The sequence below is a fragment of the Gymnoscopelus microlampas genome (genome assembly GCF_963454915.1).
Source record: "Gymnoscopelus microlampas genome assembly, chromosome: 1".
NCBI lineage: Eukaryota > Metazoa > Chordata > Actinopteri > Myctophiformes > Myctophidae > Gymnoscopelus > Gymnoscopelus microlampas.
In genome coordinates, this window is record NC_139962.1 from 1,545,001 (window position 1) to 1,560,783 (window position 15,783).

The 15,783-nt window shown below is 43.1% G+C and overlaps 1 protein-coding gene across 1 annotated transcript in view; it reads right to left on the reverse strand.

The window, feature by feature from the left end:
• The window catches only part of LOC311064551 (tryptophan 5-hydroxylase 1-like), a gene marked incomplete at its 3' end in the record, with an annotated part of 32,517 nt that overhangs the window by 7,997 nt on the left and 8,737 nt on the right, over positions 1-15,783 (reverse strand). The window contains exons 2-6 of the mRNA XM_084084415.1: positions 13,418-13,582; positions 9,145-9,322; positions 2,769-2,869; positions 1,691-1,758; positions 726-922 (exon numbers count right to left, since the gene is read on the reverse strand). Of these exons, the coding sequence (XP_083940541.1) occupies positions 726-922; positions 1,691-1,758; positions 2,769-2,869; positions 9,145-9,322; positions 13,418-13,582 (709 nt within the window). The remainder of the gene's footprint in view (positions 1-725; positions 923-1,690; positions 1,759-2,768; positions 2,870-9,144; positions 9,323-13,417; positions 13,583-15,783) is intronic.

Below are 15,783 nucleotides of genomic sequence, written 5' to 3' on the forward strand. Positions count from 1 at the left end.
CTCTGCCAACCTAGGGAGGCCAGGGCCAAGCTCATGCCTCCTTCAATGCATGAGAGCCAACTGACCTTCTTATCACCTGACAGGGGGGAGTTTCCCCGGTAGGACGTAGCTTCTTATCACCTGACAGGGGGGAGTTTCCCCGGTAGGACGTAGCTTCTTATCACCTGACAGGGGGGAGTTTCCCTGGTAGGACGTAGCGCGTGGAAGGAACACGTTATTCCAACCAGTTCCCTTCCCCTCCATCAGGCGCCCCGGCTGACCAGGGGGAGGCAGTATAGAGACCAGGATTACTGCATGTTTTTGTGAGGGTACCTACTCTAGGGGACACGAGGAGAACATGCAAACTCCACACAGAAAGGCCCTTTCACCAACCCCACCTAAGGTATGGGCACTGATGACGCGGATTAGAGAACACGCCCCTCAGCGCCCACAGCGTCCCCTGCGGGAATCGAACTCAGCTGTGAGGCGACAGCAATACCGACTGCGCCACCGCGCCCCCCTTTAAAAGGGGTTTAAAATCCTCTGAACAGAACCTTGTGTTGAACTGCTTTTTTTTGTGCAAACTGCTAATAAATAAGTTAGTTTTACTGAGGTACTGAGGGTACCTAAAAATATGTTGTATATAAATGACCACACGGTAAAGTTCACACGGTCCTCACACAAATCAGTGCACGACAAGTGTATCGGTGCAGCATTGCGGTCCCCTCTGGCGCCCCCTATCTCACCCTTGAGGAAGCGCGAGACGTCCTCCAGCTGTGGGATGTTGTCCTCCCTGTAGTTGCAGTGTTTGGACAGCAGGGGCAGGTTCTTCAGGTACTCCCTGCAGGCGTGGGTGGGGTACAGCTTGTTGAGTTCCCTGAACACCACCCCCCACGTCCTCACCTCCTCCTCGGTGAAGTCTATGTGACAAATAGTCTCTCCACTGAGGAGAAAACATACATATATATATATATATATATTTATATATAAATAATATCACACATATTTTCCCCACAAAAACAAGCAGGTAACTTACTGTGTGTAGGCTGGCTATTGTGTTCCATGTTTTTTTTTTTGGTGTTTTTTTTGGGGGGTATTTTCTGTCTTTACTTTTTACAGAGAATAGTGAAGATAGACAGAATAGTGAAGATAGACAGGAAACAGACAGAGAGAGAGATGGGGAGAGACATGCAGCAAAGATCGTCGGGAACGGTACTCGAACCCGCGATGCGCTGTCAGGTGGTCAGGCGGCCATAGCTGAGTGGTTAGTGAGCCCGCCTAGAGAGCCAGAGGCCCTGGTTGCCCCAGGTTCGATTCCAGGCCAGGTCAGCATATGTGTCGATGAAATGAAATTTGTCCCTGAGCAAGACTCTTAACCCCTAATTGCTCACAGGTTCTCATTGGAAACAAGACCGCAAGGACTTTCATGAACGACCTGTTAAAAGGAATTATCCTTAGGCTACTTTTGAGCGTATAGGTGCCAGGACCGCTACGCCAAAGTCCGGGCCGATTTGTTCATGTTTAAGTGTACTTTGAGGTAACTTACTGTCTGTAGCTCATGGTTGTGTGTTCATGTTTAAGTGTACTTTGAGGTAACTTGCTGCCTGTAGCTCATGGTTGTGTGTTCATGTTTAAGTGTACTTTGAAGTAACTTACTGCCTGTAGCTCATGGTTGTGTGTTCATGTTTAAGTGTACTTTGAGGTAACTTACTGCCTGTAGCTCATGGCCAGGTCAGCAAAGTATTTCCTTCTCTTACGGTAAACGTTGTCTTTGAAGCCCTGCAAACAAACAATCAATTAATCAATCAATCAATCAATCAATGAAACAAACAATCAACTATATAAAGTGCTCCTCGGAGCACAAGTCACCGCCAGGTCAGGTAGGTTATTATGGCCTCCTGGTGACGCTATAACAGACCAATGTGAAAAGGGTGGCATTTATTCTTAGGCCTTTCACAGCAATCAGACACTGCATTCATGATTTGAGGCATTTTGTTCCAAAAATGTGTTTTGCTAAATTAGACCTGCTGGTGGCGCTATAACAGGCCAATGTGAAAAGGGGGGCATTTCTTCCTCGGCCTAGTGGGAATGTGTGTGCTGCGTGCACACACATTCCCGCATGCTGCGTGCATAATTTGAGGAATTTTGTTCAAAACGGACCTATCCTGAAAACTTTGGAAGCCAATGTTAGCCAAGTACGATGGAATATGAAATATCGGACAGAATTGTCCAGATCACATGACTATAGAGATACTGTGTACCGATTTGCGTGTTGTCTGGACAAAATCTGTAGGAGTAATATCCAAAAATGTGTTTTGTAAAAGTCGGCCTCATGGTGGCGCTATGACAGGCTGATCTGAAAAATGTGGGGCAGAGGTTCTGCTGTGGCATCCAGGGAGTGTTTGTGCGCAGTTTCACAGCAACCGGGCCAACGGTGATGGAGATTAGCTGGTCACAGACAGAAGGACGGACGGACGGACACAGAGACGGACACACGGATGGACGGACGGACAGACGGCAAAACATACTCTCTCGCCATACCTTTCGGCCTGGCGGAGACAATGAAATAAACAAACAACTCACAATCCTTTCTCATGTGGAGTCACATTTTCTACTTCTTGTTTTCTTTGATTCAACTTTATAAATATTCCATTCAAATATAGTGGGTATTGTAGTGCATTGTGGGTAGTGTAGTGCATTGTGGGTAGTGTAGTGCATTGTGGGTAGTGTAGTGTAGTGTGGGTAGTGTAGTGAAGTGTGGGTAGTGTAGTGTATATACTATAACATACAGGATGATCAGCATCCAGCTCTGATCCGTACATCAGGACTCGGTTGGCACACAGGTCCAGATCGGAGATCTTCTTAGGGAACCAGGGGACCTCAGTCAGGTCTGAAACACCAGCAAACAATACAATACAATACAATACAATACAATACAATACAATACAATACAATACAATACAATACAATACAATACAATACAATGCAATGCAATGTAACCTTTCTGCTGAAGATCGTTGGTTCAACAGTAGCCATGGTTCACATGACGCTTGTATACAAGCGTCATGGAGCCGAGAGTTCCTGGTTTGGAGTGGTGTTAGATTTTTTTACATTGCCAACTCTCACATGTACATTCACGTTCAGATTTCAAATATAAAGTGCTTACCCCCGAGCCACGGATGTTACAAGGCGATCCGTACCGCCATAAGTACCCGTATCTCCCCTATTGTTCAATAAAAAGCATTTTAATCCGATCGCCGTCCATTTTCTCCAAATTTTCTCCGATGCTTTCAACCATGCGACACTAATGGTTGGGAGGTGTATTGCACTCTGATGATCGGATTAAAATGCTTTTTATTGAACAATACGGGAGATACGGGTACTTATGGCGGTACGGATCGCCTTGTAACATCCGTGGCTCGGGCGTAAGCACTTTATATTTGAAATCTGAGCGTGAATGTACATGTGAGAGGTGGCAATGTAAAAACAAATCTAACACCACTATAAACCAGGAACTCTCAGCAACATGACTGTCATGGTATGCAGGGCTAGTTCAACAGGCTCTATGCACAGCAGCCATATTGGAAAGAAATTGGGCCTCTTCCTTAATGTCTTCCTTCACAGGCCATACCAACGATGCTTATGTCCCATTCAGTGTAGCAGAGTGTGTTACTGCTGGCATCAGGTCATTGTTTATTTTTGTGTATTTGTCCTTCTAGTGACATGTCTCTTGGGGGCGCTCTATGTGTGTTCTATGTGTTGTAAGTTTCCAATTAGTTGACACTTGTTACAGCTGTGTGTTTTTTGTAATCAAGTATTTTTGTGACACCTGTTGTGCTGGAGAAGAGGGCAGCAGCACTCATTCCACTGTGAGAGAGCAGGAGGAGGGAAGGAGAGTTTAACAGAAAGAAAGAAATTCAAGTAAAATAGAAGAAAGTAAAGTGAAATAAACGAATAAAGAAGAGAAAAGCAATGGTTTTGCAGAAAGACTGAAGTGTCCAAGTCGACCCCCACCCCCATTCGTGTGCAAGCAGGCAAAGTGGTCAGTAATTGTTGTGAAAGTCATGTATATATTTGTGAATGTCAGAATGCCCAAGTTGATGTTTTGTTTTTGGTCTTTTCTGTATGTACTGTCAGTTCTACGATGTTTTCAAATGAATAAACACCAGTACAAGGAACCTGAGTCTTACATGCGTCGGATGGGAGTTACAGTAGAACACTACACTGCGTTGGCGAAGGCTCCAAGATGTGGACAGAACGGCTGGCAGAAGAAGATACTGCACGGTGCACGTTGTGAATGAGGAGGTACTGTTTGGACTGGTTGCGTGTAGTAGCTACAAGGAGCAAGTGGACAATGCTAAACAAGCAAGCACGTTGAAGAAAGCGTCTTGGGAAAGTAGCACAAAAGGTCCACTGCCATTTTAAGTTTCTATCGCACCAAGTGATCTGTGTTTCTCCTTAAAGCAACAGTGGACAATGAAAAAAAAAAGGACAATGAATCGAGTCTGAATGAAGAGACTCACTCAAGTGAAACCACTATTCTGAAGTTGACTAAAGGTTGAAGATTTTTCAAGTTTATTTTTTCTTTATTGTTTTCAAGTTCATTAAGGTGTGTTTTGCATAGTTTTAGACTGTGTTAAGAAGATAATTACAGTTTTATTTTACATTTCTATAATTCATTGATATTGAAAGTGATTGATACAACACTGTTTTTTGATGTGCATTTTATGCAAGGTTCAAGTTTAGATGGTAAAGCAGAGCAGATTACGCTACTAAAGCAAACTGACACTGGTGAGCAAGATAAAGCAACAGCACAAGACACACCTCAGTCTGGTGCAGATGGCACGCAACAGCTTCCAGACAGAAGGCAAAGCCAGCGTGCAAGAACCCTCACTGAAAAGGGAAAGGCTCTACTAAATGACAAATTGAATAATCTGGACTTGAATTTTGTGAAGTTGTATAGAAGATGGAAGTACCACGTCAGTGGCTTGAAACGTTCCATTAAGACAAATGAGCCTACTGAGCTGATTGAAGAAGTGATGAATACAATCAATGCCATTCAAGCTGATGTTGACAGTATTTATCTCGAGATGATGGCCATCTCAACTCCTGAACCTGAAATCCGGAGAATGAATGACACATGCCATGCACTCACTAAGACTGCAAATGAGAACGCTCAACACTACAGTGTAAATAATGATGAAGCCATACACTGGCCTGACCATGAGTCTATTTTTGATTCAACAGAGTCCAGTGTTACCTCAGCTAACCCCTTTAAGTCTAGAACCTCTTCTAAGAGGTCTAACCTATCTTCCCATCAACAACAAGCAGCAGCTGAAGTTGCAGCTTCACAAGAGGTACTCAAAATAATGAAGACACAACACCAACAAGAAATAGAAATCCAAAGACTCGAGGCAGAAGATGAAAAGTTGAAGGCTGAAATGGAAGCAGAGAACGCTAGAAAAAGAGTTCAGTTTGTTTCAGAAAGTGCTGCTATAAAAATGAAGCTGGAAGAGAAAAAGAAAGAAGTGGAACGGTTGGAGGAACTAAAAAAGCTCAATGCAGCACAAGCAAGACTACAAGTTTATTCAGACAGCGACCACAGTGATGAAGAAGAGCATATGTCAGCCTTTCCCCCTCAACGAGGCCAAGGCCAACCAATAGCCCCAGTTCCCCATCTACCACCCACACTTAACCCTTTAAGTCAACCCCCTCATCCCCCTCAACAAGTACAGCGTTCCAAACTCTCTGCTCAACAAGCATCAGCCACTCAAGTCCATCACCCACATCAAGCTATAGTCACCACAATCTCTCCCCCAGGTCCTTCCATTTTCACCTCAGTTTCCACCCCACTAGTCACAGTTAGTCAAGTTCCTGTAAGTTTTCAAGCTAACCCCATTCAACCTTCTCCCATACCACAATCCCCCTTTAACCAGGTTCCTACCACTCAATCAGCCACAACCACTACCTCTCATGAAGCTCCCAATGACCTTGTGAGAACGCTTGCTGAAGCTATCGCAGCCAATCGGATTCCAATACCAGAACCGGCTGTTATCACAGGAGATCCTCTCAAATATAATGATTGGAAGCTTTCTTTCTCAATATTGATTGATGGTAAGAATCTGTCAACTCAAGAAAAACTCTTCTTTCTGCACAAGTATGTTGGTGGCCCAGCCAAGAGAGCTATAGAAGGGCATTTCCTAGCAGGAACAGAAGCTGCTTACTGTGCTGCCTGGAATACACTTGAAGACAGATTTGGAAATCCATTTATAATCGGCAAATCATACCGTGACAAGATCCATTCATGGCACAAAATTGGCACCAAAGACAGTGAAGACCTTCGCGAGTTTGTAGACTTCCTGAGCAGCGTTGAATCAGCCATGCCCTATGTTCAAGGTTTACAAGCACTCAACGACTGCGTGGAGAACCAAAGGATAGCTGCCAAATTATCTGATTGGTTGAGCTCACGTTGGAATAGAACAGTCACAATGTTTCAAGATGAACACCAAATGTTCCCTGATTTCAGAAACTTCACACAGTTTCTCAACCTTGAGGCTCGAATTGCATGCAACCCGATTACGTCATTACAAGCAATAAGGCCAACAGAACAAGGAAGATCAAAGCCAACAGAGAGAGAATATAAGTCTCAACAGAATCGCAACCATAGTGCCAACACTTTTACCACTAACTCAAGTGAGAAGACAAGCATCATGTGTATGTTTTGTAAGAAGCAGGACCACACTCTGGATAAATGTCGCAAGATAATGGAAAAGCCTATCGAAGAAAGAGTGAAGTTTGTACAACTGGAAAAATTATGTTTTGGCTGCCTTAAGACTGGCCATTACTCCAAAGAATGTACATCCAGGAGTGTGTGCGCCTCATGTGAAAAATCACATCCAACATGCTTACATCAAGATCGTGAGTAAAGAAAGGTCCAAGAAGAGAGAGAGAGAGAGAGAGAGAGAGAGACCGCACACACACACAGTATGAAAAAAAGGATGATGTAACTAAGTTTTGTTTACTACAATGTGCTAAGTTTGACAGTCACACAAAGTATGACTAGTGGGAGTGTTACTGCTGGCATCAGGTCATTGTTTATTTTTGTGTATTTGTCCTTCTAGTGACATGTCTCTTGGGGGCGCTCTATGTGTGTTCTATGTGTTGTAAGTTTCCAATTAGTTGACACTTGTTACAGCTGTGTGTTTTTTGTAATCAAGTATGTTTGTGACACCTGTTGTGCTGGAGAAGAGGGCAGCAGCACTCATTCCACTGTGAGAGAGCAGGAGGAGGGAAGGAGAGTTTAACAGAAAGAAAGAAATGAAAGTAAAATAGAAGAAAGTAAAGTGAAATAAACAAATAAAGAAGAGAAAAGCAAAGGTTTTGCAGAAAGACTGAAGTGTCCAAGTCGACCCCACCCCCATTCGTGTGCAAGCAGGCAAAGTGGTCAGTAATTGTTGTGAAAGTCATGTATATATTTGTGAATGTCAGAATGCCCAAGTTGATGTTTTGTTTTTGGTCTTTTCTGTATGTACTGTCAGTTCTACGATGTTTTCAAATGAATAAACACCAGTACAAGGAACCTGAGTCTTACATGCGTCGGATGGGAGTTACAGAGTGTTTTTTAAACCTTTTCATTTGAATGGACCGACAAAACTGTAAGGGCCCTGTTTAAAATAAATAAGGCCGTCTTATGCATCTTGTGCCTTATGACAGTGGTTTTCAACCAGTGGTCCGGGGACCACCAGTGGTCCGTTGAGGGAGTACCAGGGGGTCCCCAGCGAAATGAGTTAACATAGCGTCACAATCATTTTTAACCACTCAGCTTTGGCTATTCAAAAATAGCAGATATACAAGCTCATAGCTGAGCTTGTATATCTGCTATTTTAGAAAAAACCTTAAACAAGTGTGCCTATCTTTTAATATTTATATTTGAAAATTAACTGATATCTTTGCTTCTGGGGGTCCCTGGCACAAAACATTTTCAATTGGGGGTCTGCAGCCAAATGTATATCAATTTAGGGGTCCTTGCCATGAAACAAGTTGAAAACCACTGCCTTATGACTGTTATTAGGCTTTTTTTTTGTAATTGTCCCTGCACGTGTATGCTCCTACAGGCTGGGGGCGGAGGCTGTCGGCAGGGAGTGTTGGGCGGGAGGAGTAGGACGGAGGCTCTACGTCCTCGCGGTGGGGGCTCCTCACTGACAGGTGAGTCAGTAGGACAGCAGTGACAACACACGTGTCTGTGTGTTGAGAGGAATTCATTGGCATAACGACTAAATTGGGGAGAAAAATTGTAAAAGATAAATGAATAAATAATACTGATGAATACTTGGGTAATCGTAACGCTCACCCCTAAACACACTCCGATTTTTACTTCGCGTATACCGCTCGCCCCCCAACCGTTCTAGTGTTCTTGTATTCGTTACATTGAAGTAAAGTTCAGGAATACGGTTAGGTTTAGGTTTAGGTTTATATCTCAAGAACAGATTCTGCTCTCCGCTTGAATCTGTCGGGGGGGGGGGGGGGGGGGGGGGGGTTCGTCATGACGCGTACTCACTGGCCTACAAGTGGGCGTGCCTTCAGATCAGGAAGCAGGCCGCGCTTTACCCAATCAAATGTAGTGGACGGGATTTACTGTCTGTGCTCTCGCTTCCCACTGAAAACAAAAACAAAACTCATTTAACAATAGCGTCCTCGGAGCGGACGAAACCACGGAAAGTTAGTAACATTTTAACTTGCTCTTCCATCATAGAAACAAGTGGGCTTATAACCAAAACCATCCATGTTCTCTGGGAGAAGTGGTGTTAGTGTTCCGTGGAGAAATATTGTTAGTGGGAATGAAAACATAGTCGCACCACCGGAAGTGAAAGGCGGAAGGCAGACCAAAACCCTGGTTTCCTTGGGTACGGGTGCTACGTTGAGCTCCTCCCAGAGCCAAGTGAAAGAGTAAAAAACAGCAGAGGGCGCTGTTTTTCCTTTTTATTTGGCGATGGGTTACCAGATTGGGTTTAGACATACCTGGTGGCGACCGTTCCGAGGTCGCCGGATTAGACCCGGGGGGGGGGGGGGGGGTGCGAGCGTGTTTTGGGGGCGAGCGTTCTTGTATTTGAAAAATTGTGGTCTCGATATGGATCCTAATAATTCATAAATGATGGTCATAAGTACCGTCCTCTCTGCTGTTGTCCTTGGGGTCCATCTCAACCACGTTGGCGTGCGTCTTCAGAAGCTGAGTCAGCTCTTTGAGCTGCTCGTGGTCGCTGTCACAGTCCACGAAGATCTCAAAGTCCGAGTTCCTCCTCTTGGACTTACGAGACTCGATGTGGACCAGGTTGACGTGCTTCTCCTGTCCAGCGGAGCAAAACAATTGATTGATTGGTTAACTTTATAGTCCAGGCAAACTATAGCTCCTTTTGAACCTCAAAACCTAAGTCATTGAAACAGAATTGATGTCTTCCCCGATGAAGTCACCATAACAACATACTAACACTTTTAGAGCTGCAAAAACCTCCTCCATGTAAACAAAGAGTCACCATGACAACACACTAATAGTCCTGAGAAATCCCAGTTGCGGAAATATATGTTTAATCGGTATCAATCCAAAATGGCCGCCAATTATTGTCAAAAAGACATGAAATGATGGCGAGTCCAATTTTCATTTGTCTGAGATTTCAATAGGCTCTATGCACAGCAGCCATTTTGGGAATGAATTGGGCCCCTTCCTTACTTCCTTCACAGGTGTTATCAATGATACTAATTAAGGCTCTGTTCCATTTAGTGTGGCAAAGTGGTTGTCTTATTTTCAAGAGAGTGTACAAAATCTGAGAGTGTACAAATGGAACCAAATGGACCCTTACGGGTCCATTTGGTTCCATTTGTACACTCTCAGAGTTACACACCCACAATAAGTGTTTCTAGTGAGCCAACATGCACGATATCAGCACCCTGACCAGAATGGAACAGAGCCTTCATTAGTGCCATTGGTAACACCTGTGAAGGAAGTAAGAAAGGGTCCCAAAAATGTTTCCAAAATGGCTGCTGTGCATAGAGCCTATTGACTTCCAATTCAATTTTGAGGAGAGGAATTCAGATAAAATACACATACATACCAGATATTCTAGCAGCGTTTCACATCAAAGTAATTGTAACAGAATCTTTCTCACCATACATCATTTCTATGAGGCGTCCAGAACAACATACTAAACGTCCTAAGAAATCCTAGTTGCGGAAATATGTTTAATCGGCATCAATTCAAAATGTCCTCAAATTATTGTCAAAAAGCCAATATGTCCGCAACTAGGATTTCTTAGAAAATTGGAAATACTCCAGTATTTTACTCCAATACTACAATACCTCAACATTGTACTTAAGTACAGTACTTGAGTACATGTACTTGGTTACTTTACACCACCGCTAATCTGGTGTTATCCCCACATGGAAAGCTTTGTAGGGTTTGACCTCCAGCCAGTAAGGAGGTGTTAACAGAGTCTCTCTGCCAGCTTATTGGCCTTATGGAAGAAGTACTCACAGTGTTTAATTAAGTAAAAATATCAATATAGAAATACTCTGTAAAAAAGTGAAAAAAAATCAAAATTGACTTGAGGGAAAGTACAAAGGTATCGGCATCAAAATATTGTACTTCAGGTAATACAAGTAAAATTACTCTGTTTGCAGAAAGTCCCATTTCACACATTTTTTAATTAAATATCTGATCAATAAGCTCACCGCCACGGGAAGGCGGCACGTTGTGAGCTTGTAAATCAGCTATTTTCAATTAGCTTAAGTAGCCTATAGGGCTGAAGTGGTTAATGTATGTTTATATCAAAATCTACACAGTAACTAGTAACTAAAGTTTTTGTTTTTTTAAAGTAATTGTAGTGGAGTAAAAGTATAATTTGCCTCTGAGATGTAGAAGTAAAACAAAACAAAAAAATCCACGTAATCCAAGTAAAAGTACCTCAGAATTGTACTTAAGTACAGTAATTGAGTACATGTACTTTCCCCTACTGCATGGAAAGCTAGAGTTGGAGCTCCAGCCAATGAGGAGGTGTTAATGGAGAGATCCTGCCAGATTATTAACCTATAATAACCAGCGGTGGAAAAAGTACTCCCATGTTTTTACTTAAGTAAAAGTATCTGCAGTGTAGAAATACTGAATTTAAACAGAATACAGAATTACCAAAGTATTGGTAATTTGGTATCAAAATGTAATTAAAATACCACACGTAGAAAGTATTCATTATGCAGAATGTCCCATTGCATAAGTTTTCAAATGTATGAAATGTGTAAAACAATCTTTTGAAAATAGCAGATCTACTGCTTGTAGATCTGCTATTTCAAGTAATTGTAGTGGAGTAAAAAGTATAATATTTGCCTCTGAGATGCAGTGGAAATAGAGCATGTTGAAAATAGCAGATCTACAAGCTCACAATGTGTCGCGATGCGACGCATTGTGAGCTTGTAGATCTGCTATTTTCAAAGGATTTTTCATGCATTTATACATTTGAAAACTTGTGAAATAGGACATTCTGATGTCCCATTTCGTACTTTTACTTTTGATACTTTAAGTACATTTTGATACCAATACTTTTGTAATTTACTTTAGAATTTTTTAATTCTGGACTTTTACTTGTAACAAAGAGTATTTCTACATTGCAGTATTGATACTTTTACTTAAAGGCAGACTAGGTAACTTTGAGCTTTGCAGGGACTGAAAAGTCTGTAGGGGGGGGGGGGGGGGGTGGCTCGGGCCGGAGCTCTTAATTAATTCCTTTGAACGTCAAAGAGGTCGTGCACTGAGTTGATTGATTGCGCCGTAAAAGTGTCAAACTCGTTAGTGCTCTCTCATCAATGAATGCATCAAAGACGGCCATTACAGTCATTTAGACGCTTTTATCCAAAGAGACTTACAACTAAAGTGCTCCTCGGAGCACAGGTCTCCGCCAGGTCAGGTACGTTATTCTGGCCTCCTGGTGGCGCTATAATAGGCTAATGTGAAAAGGGTGCCATTTCTTCTTAGGTCTTGCACGGCAATCGGACACTGCATTCATGATTTGAGGCATTTTGTTAAAAAAATGTGTTTTGCTAAATTAGACCTGCTGGTGGCGCTATAACAGGCAAATGTTAAAAGGGTGGCTTTTGTTCCTCAACATATTGAGAATGTGCTTGCAAAGTCTGACCACAATCGGACGCTGCGTTCATGATTTGCTGCATTTTGTTCAAAACGGGCCACTCCTGCAAACTTTAGATGTGAATTTTAGCCAATCAGGATGGAATATGAAAAATTAAACAGATCTGTCTTGATCACATGACTATAGAGATTATGTGCACCGATTTGCGTGAAATTTGGATAAAATCCGAAGGAGTAATGTAAAGAAATATGTTTTACATAAGTCGGCCTCCTGGTGGAGAAATCTGAAAGACCCGTTTCGTTTAATGACTATAGAGATACTGTGTACCGATTTGCGTGATGTTTGGACAGAATCTGTAGAAGTACTGTGAAAAAATGTGTTTGGCATAAAGCGGCCTCCTGGTGGCGCTATAACAGAGCCATGTGAAAAAATTGGGGCAGAGGTTCTGAATTGGCATCCAGGGAGTGTGTGTGCACAGTTTCACTGCGATCAAGCCAACGGTGCGGGAGATTAGCTGTCCACAGACGGACGGACAGACAGACGGACGGACGGACGGACGGACGGACGGACGGACGGACAGACGGACGGACGGACGGACAGACGGACGGACGGACAGGGGGTAAAACATACTCTCTCACCATGCCTTTCGGCCTGGCGGAGACAGTAAGTGCATTCAACATAGGTAGGGAACGAAACTACTAATCACCAGAAGTCTTAAGTGCATTTTCTGCAAAAACAAGCAACCAAGAGTATACCTAGTGCTAAGGTAAAAGTGCAATAATATCAGCTACCTACTTTCTTAAACAGATGAGACAAAATAGCAAAATCAAATGAGCACGAGCTAAAACAAATAAGTGTATCGACTAAACAAGATCCAATAAAACAATACAAAACTAAAAAAAGAGTTTGTACAACTAGTTAACAACGAGTAGGCAAGGCTAAAGGTCCTTACACACCGGGGCGATTTTTTCGTGCGAATAATGTGTTTTTTTTTAAAAACCTTATAAAGTCAATGGCTCCGTACATGGAGCAAAAAAGCGAAAAAGCGAAAGCGAAAAAGCGTCTTTTAATTATTCGGAACGAGTCCGAATTTTGCGTATATTCGCTATATTCGCCGGTAAGGACCTTAAGAGGAAGGGTAGTGTTTCCTGAAGATGTGGGTTATCAAAGCAATCACTTTGATACCTGTCAGAGAGGGGGGGAGAGGGGTGGGGGGGTAGTGTGTGTACACACACAGATCTCTGAGCAGGCTAACTCTTTCCACCGCCGGTTAAAAGCGCCACATAAAGGCCTTTAATGTAAACACTCACCTGGAAGAGCTTGAGGGCCTTGACCAGCCCCCCCACCTCGTTCTTCAGGGAGAAGACGATGGCGGCCTGACCCTTCCCAGACTGACCTCTGACCCCGGAGCCCTGGCCTCGGCTCTTGTTGTCCTTGTTGCTGTCACTCATCTTACTGAAGCTCAGCTTGGTCATCTACACACACACACACGCACACGCACACGCACACACGCGCACGCACACGCGCACACGCACACGCACACGCACACGCACACGCACACGCACACACAAAAACAGTAAAGTACAAAATTATTGGCATCAAAATATACTTAAAGAACCAAAAGTAAAAGCACTCATTTGGGCAGAATGTCCCATTTCACAAGTTCAAAATGTATAAAAACTATTTTGAAAATAGCAGATCTACAAGCTCACAATGAGCTTGTAGATGCATCGCGACGCAATTTTCAATTCAATTCAATTCAATTTTATTATAGTGTCAAATCACAACAAGTTGTCTCAGGACACTTTACATGTAGAGAAGAGACCCGACAATCCCATGCACACTGTGACAATCGGCGGCCATTTTGGATTGTTGCCAATTAAACAAATTTCCGCAGCTAGGATTTCTTAGGGCTTTAAGTATGGTGATCTGGACACCTCATAGAAATGTTGATTTAAAACAAAAATGTGAAACGCTAGTTTGCCTGGACTATAGTATAATGACAGGAAACGGAGAGAGAGACGGGGAATGAGACGCAGCAACGGTCGTAGGGATGGGGATTCGAATCCGCAACACAGGCATTAGAGCCTATATGTGGTATGGGCCTGGACCGATGCTGCTACATATTTAAGGAACCTCTGCGCTTTTAACCCGCCACACACAGGTCAACAGTTCTACGTCCAAAGGAGTTAGATTTATTGGTCGTGTCAGCGACTAGACAGAGTTCTCTGAGCGGAGCAATATCCTATACTGTGACCATTTTAATTAAGCAGCTCAGGATTAGTAGAAGTGGATCATTAGTAGAAGTGGATCATTAGTAGAAGTGGATCATTAGAAGGGGATCAACATCAAATCCCTCTGAGCAGAAAGGCTGCGTTTAATTAAAGTTCTGAGCGAGTGGATTTTGCCGCCATTTTGGAATCAGACAATCCACTACAGAACAAACAAATCTAAAAGGTTTTCAAACATGAAGTTAAAACTGAACTTGATCACAGGCTTGGGTGTGACTGTGTATACACCGTTATTGATGTTAGACCCATTTGGAACCTCTCCCTCCCCTATACAGCTCAGAGATGAGGTCCCACTGTAGCGTAGCGGCTACCGGCAGAGATAGAGTACGTCCAAACCAGAATGTAGAAGAGAGAGTAAAACGTCACGCTTTGATCTCGCCACAAAGCGGGCAGCTATGGGCTGTAGTTCCAAACATTGGAACTATCTCATTAAGACAGACATTACATTACATTACAGTCATTTAGCAGACGCTTTTATCCAAAGGGACTTACAATAAGTGCATTCAACATAGGTAGGGAACAAAACTACTAACCACCATAAGTGCATTTTCTGCTAAAACAAGCAACCAAGAGTATACCTAGCGCTAAGGTAAAGTGCAATATATCAGCTACCTACTGTCTTAAACAGATGAGACACATAGCAAAATCAAATGAGCAAGAGCTAAAACAAATACGTGTATCGACTAAACAATATCCAATAAACAATACAACAATAAAGCAAGAGTTTGTACAACTAGTTAACAACAAGTAGGCAAGGCGAAGAGCAAGGGTAGTGTTTCTTGAAGAAGACCTCATCTCTGAGCTACTGTAAATAGCGGAGGGAGAGGTTCCAAATGGGGATAATATTGATTTAGTCTAAATTATGGGATTAACTGAATTTGTTTTGTTTCAGTTCAACGGACTCACTGGGTATAGACGCATTTCCAGACAACGTCACACTGATGAGAACCAGTATGCGAGCGCAGGTCGGGCCAAAAATAACCCGACTGCTCATTAGATGCAATGTAAAAATGGTCACAATGCATCCCATCAAACTTTCAGATGTGTAAACTGTTTTCCTCACAGTGTGGAAGAAGGTGGTTTACTGTGATCTCTGCCTCTTGTGTGTAAACAATTATAGCCATTCTCAAAGCGGTTGTCCCCCAAACCCCCCCTTCAGTCACAGAGGGAGCGCTCTATAGGATCACGGCACCAGAGCCTGCTTGATCACGCAGCTGTATCCCCTCAAACCTAATTTATACTCCGCCGTGTGAAGGTGTTGCGTGCAGAGAACGGCAGAGAATAGCAGACCTCCAAGCTCAATAGAGCTGCGCAATGCCGTTGCGAGATGAAGTATATGTCTCGCCAGGAGCGTCTCACCAGCCAACATACAGAGGGGGTTGAAT